Source organism: Branchiostoma lanceolatum, chromosome 14, assembly GCF_035083965.1.
Source record: "Branchiostoma lanceolatum isolate klBraLanc5 chromosome 14, klBraLanc5.hap2, whole genome shotgun sequence".
Classification (NCBI taxonomy): domain Eukaryota; kingdom Metazoa; phylum Chordata; class Leptocardii; order Amphioxiformes; family Branchiostomatidae; genus Branchiostoma; species Branchiostoma lanceolatum.
This window is the reverse complement of record NC_089735.1, coordinates 16,020,502-16,039,495: the sequence shown is the minus strand read 5'-3', so window position 1 is coordinate 16,039,495 and position 18,994 is coordinate 16,020,502. Positions and strand designations below refer to the sequence as shown.

Genomic DNA, 18,994 nt, shown 5'->3' with positions numbered 1-18,994 from the left:
TAACTCCATAATGATAAATGATGGGGATTTCATTCTTGCAGCATTTGGAAGATAAGTACATGAGGTCATAATAAGACATAATCATGCAAATGAGGTCCTTACCTGCATGATTTATTAGGAAATACAACAAAAGTCTTATTTTCTAAGCTAAGACAGCCGAAGCCGCATAGTTTCTGTTTACAACTTTTATTCAGTCTGGCACACAGACCAGTTACACCCATGTGGCTTCCTCATTGGTTCCAATGAGCATAGTATGCAAAATTTTCATAATAATAAGATGAGGTTGGGCTTAGACACTGTAGAGTATCAAGGTACTCGTCAATACACTTTAAAATGTGGAAACAATAGAATAGATATAATAAAGAAATTATGTATGGCTGCACATTGATAGTAAATAAGGCAGCCTTAAACACGTAGAATATTTACGTTATGACCACATTGCCCATAAAGGCTAGCCTGCAAGGGAAACATTGGCTGGCGGTGACTGTGCAAGTAAACTTGCTTTTAAAATTACAAAGATGGTACCACGATTAGAAATTCTCCGTATTTCTAGACACACGACTGTCAATAGAAAGCTAAGTGAGCCGCGAGTGAGGCTCCTACAGAAGCTTATCTTTTAACTTTCAAGTTTGAAACTGAAGGCCCTCAAGTCGTATATCATGATAACATAATGGCAATATTCAACCAGAAAATTGGAATACAATCAGAAAACTTGTATAAAATTATAGATTGACGTACAATCAGAAAACTGCTATACAATGAGGAACCTGGTATAAAATGAGAGCACTGATATACAATCAGAAAATAACCTATTATACAATCAGAAATCTGGTTAACAGTAAGAAAACTGGTATACAATTGGATAACCACTATACCATCAGCTGAAAACTGATTTACAATCAGAAAACTGATGTACAATAATAAAGCTGGTAACATAATCAGAAAACTGCTAATAAAATCGGAAAACTGTTATACAATCTGAAAACTGGTATACCATTAGAAAACTAATGTACAATCAGAAAATTTGTAACACAATCAGAAAACTGGTAATACAACCAGAAAACTGGTAAAGCAACCAGAAAACTATTATGCAATTAATACAAGTATAAACTAAAAAAGAATTGTACACAATAAAAAAACTGCTACACATTTGGAAGAGTGCAATGTCGCAGCTTACTTTGCGTTTTTTAGCGAATTTCTTACTCGACAAATTTGCAAGAATATAAACAAAACAACATGCTGATTTGGCCCCTTCAAAAAATTTTAGTTTTCACTTTTCACTGGTTACTGCGGATGGTCGGAGAGCCGTTGTACAGTGGTGATGAGAGGTTTGCCTGTCGCCTATGAATATCCTTGAAAAATAACAACATCAAATCAAGGATGAGATTTGGAATGGTGTGTTTATAACGTTAACGAGAACATTGTAATGATGCCCTAAAATGCCTAGTCACATCGCTATTTTAAGCGGTGCCTTTACTAGATGGAGCGGTTTCACGAAGTGTCGGAGTTACATGACAATCAGAACCTGGAACAGAGGCAATGTCTTAATAACAAGGGCAATATAATGGTGGTATAACATGCTTAGTCTGATTGATACTTAAGCTGTGACATGCCTAATAGATGGAAATGTGTCAGGAAACGTTACGGTTAAAACAGGTACCTGGATCAGCCTGGCATATGAAACGAGAGGACCAGTGGCATGGTACGTCAGCCCACTTGTCTTTCCAGTGTAAGATTGCGGAGTAGCGAACGCAATCTTGGTTGAGCATGTTGTTCGGTTCTGCCAACCCCCAGGGTCTGTACGTCCCAAGTGCAGAACCATCCACCCACTCAAAGTCTCCCTCTTTGCGCTGATCGCGCAGGCCGAACCAGAAGGGCTGATTGTTGCTCACGGACTTGTACAAGAAGATCAGGAAGGCGTTGGTCTCAGCGTCTCGGGGCATGGCAAGGGTGCCGCGGCCATCACCACAGGACGCGTTCGCTCCGCTGAAGGTCTTTTTAGTGTTGAAAGCCTTGTAGCAGGTTCCACGCCACATTGTGTATTCTTTAGGACAAGAGACTGGAAAAATGTTTGGGTCAACATGATTTTTGGTATCCAGGTAGCTTGGACGAAGATGCACAAATGAAATACAAATTATGCAAAATAGAAGAACATTCTATGATAACATGTTTTTTTAAAGTATCTCTTGTCCTGGACATGCTATGGTCTTGACCTTTGGGTGGCAGATAGCTTTTGTCGTCAGGTCAAAGTAGGAAAGGTTTGGGCCTGATTTTTTTTTTTTTGATTTTGAAACTGTAAGCACGTTTTTGTCAAAATTTTCCAAAATTCACAACTAAAAAAGGAAGGACGGATATCCATCATTTTAGGCATGCAGATGGCTTAGGTAGATCGAGATAGAATAGAAACATATTACGCAAATAGGGAGTAAATTTTCATAATTATTAGGAAATTCCATAATTCAATTGTTTTCCATAACTGGACTTCAATGAGTGTAACACATGTAATTCATGGCAGGCGGAACATAAACAGATACATGTACCAAACTTGCAAATGAGGAATTAATTTGCATAATTGATACAAAAATAAACTAGAAAGGCAACATTTGCGGGAGCAAATGCAACATGTTTCGCCCATTTCCCTCCCCATGCAAAAAGCGACTGTGGCGTAGAGGCTAACGTTTGTTGTATGTCTGCAATGTTGGTATTTGAATGAATAATTGAAATTCAATGTACTTTGTATTTATCCTAGTTGGTTTCGTATTAAAAGAGTAAATTATGTTTACTGCAAGTAAATGTAGGACCGATAATGCAATATGGCGCTGGCATGACACTGTTAATATATGCAAAAAGGTGACCAACAAAACTTCGCCATCAAGCCGACTATCTGGTAACGTTACCACAAACAAAACAAGTTGCAGACGATTGTGTGTGGTGAAATCTTCGGCTTTTTTAAACAAGTGCGAGTGGTTGCGATGAAAATACTATTTTTTTAGTACAACGCTACGCCACACATTTTGTTTAATGCGCTATAGATCAGCGCCGATATTCAAGACTTCCCCGTGGCCCGATAGTGTAGACATGTAACAGGGGTTTACGCAAGGAGGTTGAAAATTCTTAGGTTTACGTCATTTTTAGCCAAAAACTTTAAACAATTACTCGAAGCAAGGGTCTCCTTGCTCAAGGTAAATTTTCATGCACTTCACAACTCTCTATTGTTATTGTTAATGTTATTGTCAACGTCTCGACACGGGATGTTTCCTAAGGTGGGAAACTTTGGACACTTTGTGTGCACTATTGTGCGCACTGCACTGGTGTCCAATCTTGGAGACACGGGTAGAAAATTAGTGTACATAGCGAGGAAATGTCAGGTTTCACCATAGTGTCCAAGCTTGCAAACTTGTGGAAATCTTTGTTTCCATGCAGTGTTAAAATAAGAATAACACCGTGTGTGTCGAAAAAAACCACCAGAAAAGCTTTGAACCTTCTCAATTGCACTTAACTTCAGTAGCACACAACAATAACAACACAAGGATGGTAGCCAGGCAGTAGTGAAGTTGTGCCTGCACCAGTAGTGCCCCTAATTAAATTGACTATTTCAACCAATCAGGTTGAGCTTGATAAATCTGCGCTCTCTCATTGGCTGACCGAATTAGTGCACCAGGCCAGATGAATAAAGATGTGACCTATAGGTCAGTGACCCCATAGGAGGAAAATAGCCGATCTTCTTCCCAAAACACCCTCTAAAGTGTTGTATGCCGAAAGTGCGAATGGGATTCTTTAAATATTTGTTCAATGTACCACCATAGCAAATTTCAGGTCATTTGGATGTATTTCCAGAGCACAGAAGGCCAAAATGTACGTTTTTGGTCAGAAAAACCTCAATAAAATCACTTTCAAGGTCAATATCGAAAAAAATAAAAAAGGCTTCCAGGGTATTTACCCACTCTACCTGTATACCAAATTTCAGCTCAGTTGGTGCAGGGACGACCGAGCTGAGTCGATTACAAGATTTGACAGGAGAAAGAAACCATACGAACACAATATGTTGCGCCCAACAGTATGTTGGGCTCAACATAAAAACGCTTAGTGATAAATGATAGGAATATCATACTTGTGACATGTGTAAGTTAGTTGAACATCACCATTCACAAATTATGTAAATGTGTTGAGTCAGTTGAATAAAATCAACAAAATTATTTGATATCAGCCTAACTTTATAACTAATAGTGACTAATATAAGACAATAAAACACTATGTTAAAACATGTGTCACCTCGTATATGTACACTTTTCTAAGTACATTATGATCAATGCCACAATATGTACTTTATCTATCAATGCAAATCATCCTATAGTCATAGGAATTATTGATAGGGTAAATAATATCATGTAATTTAATGATGATAGTCAGTACCACAAATTTACCATTTTTTATACTAAAGATATTGTCAAAATACCATCAAAGCAGTACATATAATAGCTGAAACCCAACTTACCTGGTGTCGTATTTATCTCGTTAAGACGCTGCTCCAAGGCGGCGGTTCGGCTTCGCTCCTTGCCCAGGTCGCACGTCAAGGCGTCAACAGTGGTGGAAAGTTGGCGTATGACGTCTTGGTCGCGCTTCAAAACATCAACAGTGGTGGAAATGTCGTCTTGGTTGAGCTTCAAGGCGTCAACAGTGGCGGACAGTTGGCGTATGTCGTCTTGGTCGCGCTTCAAGGCGTCAACAGATGTGGAGAGTTGGCGCATGTCGTCTTGGTCGCACTTCAAGGCGTCAACAGTGGCGGACAGTTGGCGTATGTTGTCTTGGTCGCGCTTCAAGGCGTCAACAGTTGTGGACAGTTGGCGCATGTCGTCGTGGTCGCGCTTCAAGGCGTCAACAGTGGTAGATATGTCGTCTTGGTCGCGCTTCAAGGCGTCAACAGTGGTAGATATGTCGTCTTGGTCGTGCTTCAAGGCGTCAACAGTGGTGGACACTTTAGAAATTTCCTTTAAACATATATATACATATGCCATAATGCCACACATAAGAAACAACATGTGGAAAAACCTCTGTCGGACTCTAAAAACAAACAAACAAACAAACAAACAAACAAACAAACAAACAAACAAACAAACAAACAAACAAACAAACAAACAAACAACAGAATCAGTGTCAGAAACATTGCTTGACAACAGGCTTGTGGTAAAAAGATGTGTTTACCTCTTTATTGATGAGCGCCAGAGGGGCTAGGCCCGCAGCAAGTAGGCTTATCAGCACCGCAATGCCTGCCGTCATGCAGCTGTGGTGGGAGCGGATGAAGCTACAGATAGCACGGCGGGCGCCTGCTCTTCCGGGATACGTGCGGTCTGTTATATAGATCATTTTGATCATTAACACATTTACGTTGTCGTTCTTAGAAGTATTTGTAGCTCAAGAATCTATCCACCTCAAGCTTTTTTCCTATTGTATGAGAAAAAAGTATTTAATTTCATATGGAATAATGGTCCTGAAAGAGTAAAACGTAAAGTACTGTATAATACCTATCAATGTGGAGGACTGAAACTTTCAATTTGTATGCATTCACCGCCAGTTTGAAAGCATCGTGGATTCCGAAACTTTACTGTAATAGAAATTGGTTCTGTGCAAAGTTACTATCAAATACACATGTAATATTTTGTAATGACTTGCATGATTAATGAGAAAAAAATTATATTTCAATTGTGATACGCCAGATCTAGAGGAAGTTGATACTCATCACATAGAAATTGTCCAACTTGGTTCAAAAGGATTATAATGTCTATAGATATATAATGTAAAGCATGACCTAATTGTCATGATTAAGGAGAAAATTGTATTATACGTTAATGGTATATTATGGAAAATTCATGCTATTGACACACTTAGCTTACTAGATAAAGGAAGAATAATGTAAATTTGGACACTATTTGTATTGATAACTGAAGAATGATACAACTTAACGTTAGATATTTGCAACATTATGTTATACAGTTTTAAAAGCGGGGATAAGAAGTCTATGTAAACTATGCTGATAAGAAACTTCGCATATCTAATGAGCAAAGGCTGCACAACTAATTGGTAAATGATGAAAAAAAATCACATTTGTGGTATATACAATTACATGTAGAAGTGAAAGGAAAGGAAAAAAAGAGAAAGTGATCTCGATCTAGTTTAGCTCACTAAAGAGCTAGCTATTTTTCCACTGTCTCGGAAAAAGAAGCCGAATCCAATAAGTTAGAACTTAGTGTCACTAGTTGAGACTAGAGTAGTCATATGTTATATTGTTCATCATTGTCTGTCCGTCCACTACGTGTTACATATACATGTATTTGCAATTAGCCTATGGGCAAGAATTTGCACTAAACTTTCATTCTTCCACTGCTTGTGACAGAGAATACATACCGTATGTACAGTATTTACAGTTTCATTGTACGGAGAAATTTCCCAAGCTCTTTTCGACAAGCATAATTAATAGTGGACCACGGCTTCACGTCATAAGGTATGCAGCGCTTTCGAGTAGCGTGAATGTCGAGTGAGTGACACAGCCGGAGTCGAACTCACGGCTTCAAGTTCCACAGGCAGGGCCGCTAACCACTGGACTACGCACGCTACAGTAGCTATTTCAAGTTGTATACAGTTATATTATGTATTATGCAGATTAGGTGTTTTCATAGTTATATAAGACAGCGCTTGGCGAAGGTATATATATATATATATATATATATATATATATATATATATATATATATGCATGCGAATCTACGTGTAAATCTACGTGTAAATAAATGAATAAGCAAACTAGCAAACTATGTGAACTGTCACCTTTCAGGTCTGTCTCACCACTACCAGTAAGCCCCCATGGATATGAGCCATGTCAGTATGGGAATATCTCCTTCACTATACTACATTTTACAGATGATTATGCAATACTAAAGATTTTTAAACTCTCCTCGTTAATTATGCAAAGTAGTTCGCAAATATGAAGATAATCCATCCAGGCGTTCTCGACTTATCGTGTTCACTAACAGACACGCGCATTAAAACATAACCTTCTGAACTATCAGACTACATCCTGTGATCCGTATCACATCCACCCGTCATCAAATACTTCTTCAGCAATACATATCCATAATCTTAGTGCACACTTCCACACAACCTCCATGTACACCATACAGTATGATGTAAGATGGTTAACTCACCCACCCTGAACACCTTCATATCCCCATGCAGTGACACACGAGTACTGATTGTTCTTCCTGATGTAAGGCAGTGTATATCCAAGGAGGTTTGGTATATCCAACTTCGGTCTGCTTCCTCATAGCAGCTGAGTGACAAGCCAATTTATCCCAGCAAATACGTTTCCGGCCTCCCACCTAACAACTAAGCACCCCTAGAACTAATCCTTGACCCCCCCCCCCCCCAAACAACACCGCCAACACACCCCAGCTAGTACACAGACTGAGAATGCAATATAACACATTTTAAAACTTTAGTCGTTAATTATGCAAAGTAGTTCGCCCAAAAAATCTTGAGATTCACCACATACCCACCAACACACCAAGTACGATAACAATCCATCTAGGCGTGTTCACTAACAGACACTCAGACACGCATTGAAATATAACCTTCTTGACAAAGGTAATAACGGTTAGATGACAACAAAAATGTCGCCAAGCCTAGATTGAGGACCGCCGTTGCGGGAACAGTGTAACCTTGACGATGCTGTGAATTCCATCAAACTATCAAAATGTCCTTCGATGTAGCATCCCTTGGTTAGGATTTGTACATGAGACATGTATTGTAAGAAGTGTCCTCGCAATCGGTATTCATTTTTGACTTCATATGAATATTGAAACAAACAGAATTATCATTTTCAGATGTAAATCATAATTTTTCCAGATACTGCAAAGTATTCTGGCATACGTAAGTGACAATACACACTCTTAAGGAAAATTTCTTTTGATTTTAAATTTTGCAAATACGCACTGAAAAAGGCAAGTATAAAACCGTTGACTACCTGCAGACGTGTACGTTGCGTAGCCTTTCACCGACTCGGCTTCTTCGTTCATGTACGTGTGTGAAGACGCTCCTTGCTCTTCTTCCAACTTGTCAGAAGCGACGTTGCCATGGCGGCCACGCCCGCGTGAACCACTCTGATGGACAGTTGGCAGTTGGGGAGGCGGCCCGCTGGTTTGGTCGCTGCCGGGGCCGGAGAAAGGGGACCGGACCGGCTCTGCGTGCGCGTACATTTTGACTGTACTGTGCAGGCTCCCGTAGCGCACTTAATAACTGCGAAATGATACATGTATATAGCAAATAATAGTTGATTAGTCTGACGACGTAAGGCTACTTTAGCCCTTATTTGGAGGGATGACGTGGCATGAGGTGATACGAATGGCATTTTGTTTTTTAGCAAGTGGCAGACCAATTTTCTTGGAAAAGAAGTTAATCTGGGCTGGCAGGTAGAAACATCAAAAAGTTAACACGTAAGAACTCAAATGTAGTGAGTCGATGAACCCCGTGTTTTTCTGGAGACAGTGCAGACCCTTCTTGTGCGCATCTAGTTGGATTCACGAACTTTAAAGACTGTATAATTGTTTCAAAATAAGATATTTGTGTATTTTTATAGTTCCTGCCTTTGTACATGACTATCTGCTTTTAAATTTTCCTGGCAGGATTTGGATATTCTAAGTCATTAACCGGTTTATGCAGAGAACCTTCACAGTAACATTTGATACAGAAATGTTGATATCAAAACTTCCATCGCTGTTCCACCAAAACTGAAAATGTACTCATCATCATCTTCGATACTGCTCAGCCCGCCTTTCGGCGGACTATTAGCAGCTGCGCAAGTGTTAGTAACAGGTGCAAACAGAGGGTAGAAAGGGGGGTAGACAAAGACATGTGAAAGAACTGGACAAGTAAAACTTTTAGTGTTGTTAGTAATTATATATTTACATATATACAAGGACGGGGGGCAGCTCAATGCAGCGAAGCCCGCCCCAGCTCAGCTTTGAACTGGGAGAGGGACTCCGCCTCCGCCACACTAGGCTCAAGTTCATTCCACTCTTTGATGGTACGAGGGAAGAACGAGAGCCTGTAATAGTTCTGAGCTGATCTTTTCTGTAAGGAAAACGTAACGATGTTCCCTCCTCAAACATCTAATTGGTGAATAGTATTATGTTTTATTCTGTGATAAGTTTTGCACACGCCTTGAATAATAACTACCATATCGATGTGTCCGATGCGCGAAGTACAGGTGTGCCCAAAATTATTGACGTTTAGGGCCCACGAGAGACAAGGGGTTCAAACCACGTCACGAACAGAAAGGAACGGAAGACGAAATGTCAAATTTTACCGAAAAATAATGACGCCATCTAAGGCCCAACAGGTGGAAACTACCCATGGGACCATGCGAACGCGCGAACTTCAAGATGGCGACTGAATCGACATGATCTAGCGTGAGGAAATTCTGATAAAAACTTTGGCCCTGGAAAACGGGAAACATCTGTTTTGCACGATGAGTTAGGCTTGTCCCCTATATCCTGGTGAGTGGTGAACATTTCTGATGAAACGTCCGGAAAAACGAAGCGCCAGTACAATACTTCTCCGAGTTTGCTATGGCGCTACATAACTGGGACGGCCCTAATACCGACATATGTTCTAAGCTAACACGCCATTTTTTAAAGGTGTGTATGACACTAAACTTATGTAACATAAGCTTTAATCTTATAATATACTCATAATATTATAAGATTAAAGCTTAGAAACCTCGAGTTTCTAAGCCGTCTTAATCAGTCTGAAACCCAGATGGAGGATGGGTAGACAGGTCAGCTGTGTGAATCCGATAGGCGTTACACCTGGTATGATTTAGTTCCAAACTTCTAAGGATATTCCTAGCCTGGGTGCCAGACCACCGCTCTCCTGGCGCTAATCCTTAGGCCGGGGAAGCAACTCGCGCCGCCGCCACAGATAGCACACGGCCCACTGATATATTTTGGCTTGCTTATCACCTGGGACTCAGGCTTTTAAACCCAGGAGTTTCATCAGGGAGTCACTTGGACTCAGTCAAGCACACAAGCTGGCCGTGTCCCTTTCCCCTCCCTTAGTTTTATTTATTGATTTTAATGGTTTAGAAACTTCATTTATTTGTTTGTAGAAACATTTGTATTAACCGCATTTAGAAACCTTTGCATTAACTGTACGTAAAAACCTTTGTATTAGCTATGTTTGATATGAGTCAAGGTGCGTCAAACACCTGCTGGACTTAAGCATGGATCTTGACTGACCTTCCCGCAATTGGCTTTAAATTTTGGCAAACAGGGTAAAACAGGTCACCCGCTCGCAGCATGACTCATAATATAGGAGGGCCTTGCAATAGAATGTGTGTATTACTTAGCCTTTGTGATGTACTCTTACTATTCCTTTGTTATCAAGCACTCTATGGATGTAAAACCTTGGTTTGATTTGTTAAGATAAGCAAAAGAAGCAAGGTCCTTTTTTCCAGAATTGAATCTTGAACAAATAAACTGGGAACGGATACAGGGAATTCAGTGTTTCAACAGTTTGGTACAAAATGACCTTTCTCTTAAGATACAATGGAGTACGGTTCACTCCTCTTGTTAGGAGACATTGAGCTCCATGAAACAGTCTCAGGATAGAGGCCGCACTGCAATAATAATCGGGATGTTCTCTTGAGGGAGTCTTCCAACGGCGCCTCTTGGCTTGCCAAGAGCGTGCCGCGGAGTTCCTAGGACTGTGTAGCCATGGACTGTCACACGGTAACACCGGCGTGTATGGTGTGATGGGTGGTTACAAATGTGTCACCTCACCTTGTGAAGGGAGGTAGCCATGGTACCATCACACTAGAGTACTATGAGTACTGTGATGGGTGGCTACTTTAGTGACTTTAGCCTCTGTTGAGAGGATCTGTTTGGATTTGTTTGGATTCGTGGAGGGCCAACTTTGTGATAAGAGGTTCACAAAGCAACCCCCCCCCCCATCTCACCTTTTATGTGTGGAAATTGTGATGGAAATTAGTTGACACTGAAAACCCATGTATCTCACTCCCCTTATTCTGGCACAAGAGCTGTGTGTGTTGTACTTTATTTTAGTATGTATGATTTAGTTTCTGTAGATACATGTAACGTAACATGACCTATTTACGTGCAGAACCTATTTACGTCCGGTTTGGCTCATGTCCACATGTCGCGGTGTATTATGCCAAAGCCTGTTCTCATGAGCAATAAAGAACATCATAAGTATGATCCTTAGCCATCTCTTTAATTTTTGCACAGCAAAACATAATGGCCATGCGTTTACCACGTGAACGCCACGTGCCGCGCATGTGGGGGAAATTTACAGATAAACATTGTTTTTTTCCATCGCGTTAAGCAAGTGGCCGGACAGACGTAGTGATTTTACTATCATTTGTCTGCAGACTACTTTGGACAGTTACTGTGCATTTTTTTCTGGTCTATGTTCTTCAAGCATAGCGCTAGAAGGGAAAAGATTCAGAAGTGGACGATAATGGGTTACCCTAGCACAATTCTTCATCATATACCTCAGTATAAATACATGCTCGCACGGCGTTAAACAGGCGGAGAGAAACTTACAGACCATGCATTTTCTTTTTAGAAGAGCTGATATTTCTGCCCATGGGTTTGAAATTTGGCTCTGTCCGCGCGGTTTTAAGATAAATACGTTTTGAATAAATTGGACGTTAACTGGTCACCTTGCGTTACCGACTAGATAGATGAATTAAAATTAAATCTTCACGGCGTGTACTCCTCAAATTTTTAGCGCTTTGGACTGGAGAGTTTGATTTTAATCTCCTTGATTTTTCGCACTTGTGGGTCAGGAACGTTCTATCACAAAAGGTAATGCCGAACTAGGAAAATATACTGAGGGGGTTGCTGGATAAAGCGTTGCATTTGAAGCATGAAAAATAACACTGAAATACTATTTAACTGTTTTCCTGCCACAAACAAACAAACAAACAAACGAACAAACCCAGTCTTTCCATCCCGATGATAGGCGTTGTGCGACTTTGCAGTATAGACACTGGTAACTGTAAGCCGGCGCCTTCTTGTGTTTCACGGCTGTAGCCGCATGACTTAGAACCGCAGCATTAAATAATAAACACCGCAGTACTCCTGACCGAAACAAAGCGGTTTGGTTTTAAACACACCCCTTATAACCACAGCACAATGGCGTCGCATTCGTATTCTGAGACTATCGCGTGGCAAGTTGATAAGGTAGATTCAAAGAAATAACCTTAACAATTGACTTTAGGATAGAACCAGTCCTACAATAGGGCCATAGCAGTATCAAAAGGAACCTCGCCCGATCCCATGTGTGAAGGTCGGCCGTCACTCAGAAAATTGAAAAGAAGATCTTTCTCCCAATATCGATCTGCTTGGAGCCCAAACATCTGCTTGGAGCCCAAACATCTACTTGGAGCCCAAATATCTGCTTGGAGCCCAAACATCGGCTCGGAGCCACTTGTGCTTTTCTAGAATTACTAGAAAATAATTAAAGAAAACCTCCACAATCTCCAAGAACATCTTATATGGCTGCAAGACAGTCATTCTCAAAGCGGGAAGACAGTGTCACACTGGCCAAAAAATATTCAAAATGCCACCCGTTTGCCTATGTAAGCGTTAAAAAAATGAAAGACGCCCAGTCTGGATCCTGCCATTAATTAAAAACTTGTTAGGTCAGTTTTCTACGAGACAAACGCTTCTATAAATAGCCAAGGTTACTTTCCAAGCAGAGGTGATTGGAAAGATTGTTTTTGTCCACCAAAAGCTTGGAGATTAGCCGATATTTTTACAGCCAACTCTAACCGCTTACTTACAGAAATATTCCTCGCGCACACCATTTCTGGATTGAGAAAGAGTATTGTCCGTAATTGAAATCACTAATTGCGGTCATTACTCTAGTTGTGAGGTTTGTAATAACCAAATCGGTTTTTATGGAGAACCAACTCAAAGAGGTGTGACCCTTTGATGGGTGTCATTTTATAACAGGAAGATCGCGCTATGTTGTGTGGTCTGTCACAGTGTTTAAAAAAAAAACGACACAAAGGGGCTGAGAAATTCCAGGGACTTGTCATTAGAGCGATTTGCAATTTCTACGGGAAGATCTTGTATCCTTTGATCATATGAAAGAAGCAAATGTGTATATATACATATATATATATATATAGAGAGAGATAGATAGATAGATGGATAGATAGATAGATAGATAGATAGATAGATAGATAGATAGATAGGCCAAATCTATAGATAGATAGATAGATAGATAGATAGATAGATAGATAGATAGATAGATAGATAGATAGATAGATAGATAGATAGATAGATAGATAGATAGATAATATCTTCTTGCGAGTAACTTCCGTGGCATATGGTTATATTACGTCATTATGACCATCCACAGCAGCGGTGGGTAACTCCTTCCGAAGATATTTGCAGAAGTTAGGAATTGCTGAAGGCAAAACACTTCACGGCTGCAGGGTAGGGTGTGCGATAGCCCTACACATGGCGGAAATATCCGTACAAGAGGTGATGGAGCATGTGGGATAGTTCGCCAAACAAACAGCGGCCCATTATATGAAATTTGGGAGGGTGATGAAACCCGGGGGGCCGGCATCAAGGTTAGCCTCAGCAGAGGTGAGGCAGGCTGTGGAACTATATTAGGGAAATAAAGAATCGAGGGGACTAAATAAAGCCTTCTGATCTTCTAAGTCCTCTGGAAAGCAAAGGAATAGGTACGAACATTTAGTTTTATTTTGAGTTCTGAGGAGACGTTTCAGGGATGTTTCTATTCCTCTGTATTATAGATATGGAAGGGAGTTGTATTCGTAATTTCGGGTGAACTAAGGTGAAGGTTGGAAGAAAATAAAGTCTTTGGTCATCTTACCGAGTTGCCTCTGTGTCTTTCTTTTCTTTCTATTAAGGTATTGGCTTAGGAGTATTAACAATCAGTGCGCTATAAGTTCAGTAGAAGACGTTTAGGGTTAGTCTGGGGATTAAGTGAGGGGACTAATGTACTAATGAGTGTGGGGATAAACTTCCAGGTAGACGTGTGTGAAAGGCTTAAGGTGATTTGCCTTTCGCGGGGACTAGGAAGAGGGACAGTTGTACACGGCACACAGCATGGCAACAACTAATGGACATAGTAAAAAATAGAGGTATAGAGTAAAATTTAATATCCTAATAACTAATACAATAAGAGCTATCATATGTTTTTGATATAGTGTAACAATCGAGGGGGGCCTATTATCAGTCTCGGTATGTTTACTAATGACAAAGCAGTCTTTTATATATCTACATAGTTTTGCATTGTGGGGGTTGTACGTGTTGTTGCTTTGAAAGATATATTCAAATCTGCCTGTAGCATCGAGACTCTTAAAATACATGCATTATATTTTCCCTCAGGTTGCTCGAAAGTATTTGACATCACCCCAGCAGAGCTGCTTGTGCGCCAGTCCTGCGTTGGTTGCCATTTAACAAGCAAACTTGGACATGTGACAAACCTTCACCCTTTAAGAAGACCTTAACTTAAAGGAAAGCTACACAAAAAATTGAAAATCCTACTATGCTATACTTAATATATGCCAAAGATAAGCTCTTATTTCAAGTTGTTTCACATAAGTCATGTCATATTTCTTGGATTTTCCACCGTTTGCAACTTATGCCATGCTGACGCCTTCTCATGCAATAATTTTGGAACGCTGACGTCATATAATTCAATTATCAGGTGAGAAGGCTATAATCTCACCTGACTCACTCACTCACTCACTCACTCACTCACTCACTCACTCACTCACTCACTCACTCACTCACTCACTCACTCACGCACTCACTCACTCACTCACTCACTCACTCACTCACTTTCCCTCTTGAACGATGGGCTGTAATTATATCTTGCTGACCTCTACATGAACCCGTCTTTAGACACTCGCTGCACCTTGGCTCGTAAACTCCCCACGTTTATCAGGCAACATGCTCATTATTCTATATGCCTGCAGGGTAGCTTAGGGGGTGCCAGATGAAATGTCAGATCACATGTCAGAATGATCAAGCACAGTAGGAGAGTTGACAAAACAACCATTGCGACAAACACGCAAGTTCACCTGCAGGTTACACATAGTTCACCTGCCGGGCTGCCACAGTAAAAGGGACGAATTGACAGAAGGAACAAGACACACTGACCAAGAAAAAAAAACAGTGACAGAATAATTCTGCCTAGCTCTATCGATAAAGTATTTGGTCGTATGCCTCTTTCTCCCGTGGATAGAAGAAGGACATTCTGTCTCTCCCTCTTCTAAAATTGGACAAGTCAAGTCAATTGTCATTCTCTCTCTCTCTCTCTCTCTCTCTCTCTCTCTCTCTCTCCCCCCCTCTCTCTCGAAATTCTCTCTCTCAAAGCTCTCTCTAACTGACTGACTTACTCACATACTCACTTACATAGTCACTTACATGCTCACTCACATACACACTCACTCACTCACTCACTCACTCACTCACATACTCGCTTACTCACTCATATACGCACTCACTCCCGCAACCACTCACTCACTCACTCACTCACTCACTCACTCACTCACTCACTCACTCACTCACTCACTCACTCACTCACTCACTCACTCACTCACTTGTCTTCACTTGACCCCTACCTAAATCCTTCTTTAGACATCTCCTGCACCTGGCATCGTAAACTCCCCAGGTTTATCAGGCCACAGGTTCATTAGTCTATATGCCTGCAGGGCAGTTAGGGTGGTGAGATCATATGCCAGAATGATCTTGTACAATAGGAGAGTTGCCTAAACAAACTTTTTGACAGACACACAGAGTTCACCAGGTAGGTTACACATAGTTCACCTGCCGGGGTCCCACAGTACAAGGGATGAATTGACAGAAGAAACAAGACACACTGACCAAGAAAAGTGAGCGGTATCATTCTGCCTTCATCGATAAAGTATTCGGTCGCATGTATTTTTCTCCAGGTAGCTAGAAGAAGAATATTCTGTGTCTGTGTCTGTCTGTCTGTCTGTTTGTCTCTCTCTCTCTCCTTTGATTGCTCAAAGTTGCAATTGATCATGACAAGTCAAGTAGTCAATTGTCATTTCATTTCATTTCTATCTATTGTAATGGTATGGTTTCTATCACTGTGTCATATTTCGGTGCTTCATAGACCACTGCAAAAGCCTCAGTCAATGACAATCTAGTTTCTTGCACATCCACCAGGTGTTGCAACTGCAAGATGGACCGACGAATTCGTGCTGCGCAGAAAACTGTCCTACAACATCCTGAAGTCCTTAGGGATGAGACTCAGTCCCGGTCATGTTGAAGACTTCGTTCTGGAGGAATCCAACTGTCTCTGTCAAAAGGTGTGGATTAGAATTAAGAAAAGCTGCACTTTCCTTTAAAATGTTGTCCTTATGGACTTACTCCATGGTTATATCCACAAAGCTACCTTCTTCGCCAAAAAGATGAAGTGAAACAAAAGTTCTCTTTTTTTATGAATGTCTTACTCGGAACGTTAACCCTTGTACTTTGAGATAATTTTTCCGATGTGACGTTAAACAATTATTGACCGTCACAGGTCCGAGCTGGTGGAAGCTCATGGTGTGTCCTTTGATGTAACATGTATTTAAACAAACGAAGAAAGAAAAACACTGAAACTGTCAAAGTACATTGTAGAAACAGTGAAACCACTAAGTGCTTATATCATCGCTGATCACTGCCTGAAACGCCTGACTCTTTAGAAAATTTATCCAGTTGCTTGATTATTGTATTACGTGTGCAGTGTACAGCAAACAAAACTATGTCACGCGTGTATTTTGTTATCAAGGGATTTACCAACCTAATGGAAATATTCGCGGTAGCTTACCCAATGACGCTCATTGTAATCTTGTGTTCGCATGCCTTGTAGAGAACCAATCCGGTCGAAAGGCAATACGATTTGCCGAGATGCTTAAGGCATTCATCCGAGATGAGATGGATGACCATCGGGCCACTCTGGGCCCGGCCAACCCGCGAGACTTCACTGACTGCCTGCTGAAGCTGACCAAGCCGAACCCCACGGGTGGATACACAGAGGAACATCTGGTGTTCTTCGTGGCCAACTTGTTCACGGCAGGAACCGAGAGGAGATAGAGAGATGGAGAGAGAGACAGACAGTTTGAAAAGGTTTTATCAATATTTCCGTCCATTCATATCTATTCCAGGTACAGGAGGAACTGGCCATGGATCGTGTGGTCGGTAGAGACGGCGGTCTTCCCTCCATCCGTCACCGCCTGCAGCTGCCGTACGTCGAGGCGACTGTTCCGGAGATCCAGAGGATCCGCCAGGTCATTCCACTCATGTTCATGAAAATGGAGTAAAAGTGTTCCGCTCATTGATAAGACTTTCATTATAAGATGTACATGGGCGACGAGTGATGAATAAAGGATTCTACTGACTATTTGTAACATTGCGATAGTGTGCTTACTTGGAAGAGTTTTTTTTTATTCATCGGTTCCAAATTGTTTTTTCATGCCAACTGCGCATGCGTAACAGCCCCGTATGTAAGAATGTGACCTTTAAAACATAATGTCATCTTGGCCTATCCTGCCACAGAGTTCCGTTGACCATGAAAGACCACCTAAGGCGATACACAGATATTCAAAATTATGAAAGAGCCACCCTCTCACTGAACGGAGACTAGTTGGCGACTAAAAGTGAGGACGACGTGGCAAGTTTCTGACGAGTTTCCCCTAAAGGCCCCCTCTCACTGGGCTACGGCACTGCGGCGGCACTGCCGCGGCAGATTTTTACGGCACCGTCGCGTTTCTTTCACCAATTTTCATTTGTACTCTCACTGACGTGCGGCGCATTTGCGTTAGAAGCCCAGATGAGCAAGTTATTGAATGAACTTTATTGTTCGACAATCATATATGGTACAATATATGGCACTAAATCAACAATACTGCAAGGCTAACCTATCCTTGAATCATAAGTACAAAACATTATCGATAACAGTGTATGAATTACAATAAAGCCATGTATGGATTATTTTTCCCCTCGCTTTTAGGATTGAGTATAATGAAATTGACCTATGTAGGTGGTATAGGAGTTGGACATGACAGCCATACATGGGACATATCGTTCTGTGTACCAGATAGGGTGAAGTTTGTCTTAGTAGTAATACTTTGTAACAGCACATCTGTCTCTTTGCCATAAGTGGGACAGGCCATGGCCATTACAAATTGAAATTTATCTTCAATATTTTCATTACATGTGGGACACAATCTGTGAGTGCCTTGTGTATTGTGGTGTCGATTCTTTTCAACTTCTAGACAACGTGCGCTGATTCTCAGTGTAGTTATGCTTATTGGTTTATTATGATTTGATGTGATATATTTTCCCTACCAAAGTGATTTTTGATTTTATGATATGTGTGGAGTTTACTAATATTTCCCTCCAGCCAGGGAGAAACGTGAGTTTCACACTTTCTTTAAATGTATATCCAAAACGGTTGGTATTAACGTTAACTGCGGGGCTAAGCCAAACATGTCTACATAATATATCCTGAACGTGAGTAGCCCAGTCATTTTCTTCTTCGAATGATGAAGTGTCGTATGTTTTTTAAATAATCCTGTTAGTAGGTAAATTACTTAATCTTAGCGAGAGTATCTAATCAACTATGTTTGACTATCAACGATCAATAGGAATTCTTCTAATTCACCCCTTCCGGCGAAACATTGAGTAAAATTTGCGATACAGTGCCTGACTGGTATATCAAGTTCAGTTTATCACTGTATTTCTTGAATGGCACAAGAGCAGGGCGAGTGCATGTAGACGAGTGGTCTGATTCCTTTCCTGAGCGACTAGTCTATCAACTTCCGTACTGGAATAAATGTACAATGCAGAGATCTAATTTCAGTGGGATTAAGCAATATCCCAATGAAAATATCAGAGGATCTACAGCTACAATCCTCAAC

The 18,994-nt window shown here is 40.9% G+C and overlaps 1 protein-coding gene across 1 annotated transcript; it reads right to left on the bottom strand.

Annotated features, from left to right (window-relative positions):
* Positions 1-1,518: 1,518 nt before the first annotated feature.
* On the bottom strand, positions 1,519-8,249 carry LOC136448790 (C-type lectin domain family 4 member M-like). Its single transcript, XM_066448434.1, has 5 exons — positions 8,018-8,249; positions 5,203-5,348; positions 4,496-4,865; positions 1,717-2,044; positions 1,519-1,525 (listed from the first exon to the last, which is right to left on the bottom strand). The coding sequence occupies exons 1-5, from the start codon at positions 8,247-8,249 to the stop codon at positions 1,519-1,521; spliced, it is 1,083 nt and encodes a 360-aa protein (XP_066304531.1).
* Between the last annotated feature and the right edge of the window lie 10,745 nt (positions 8,250-18,994).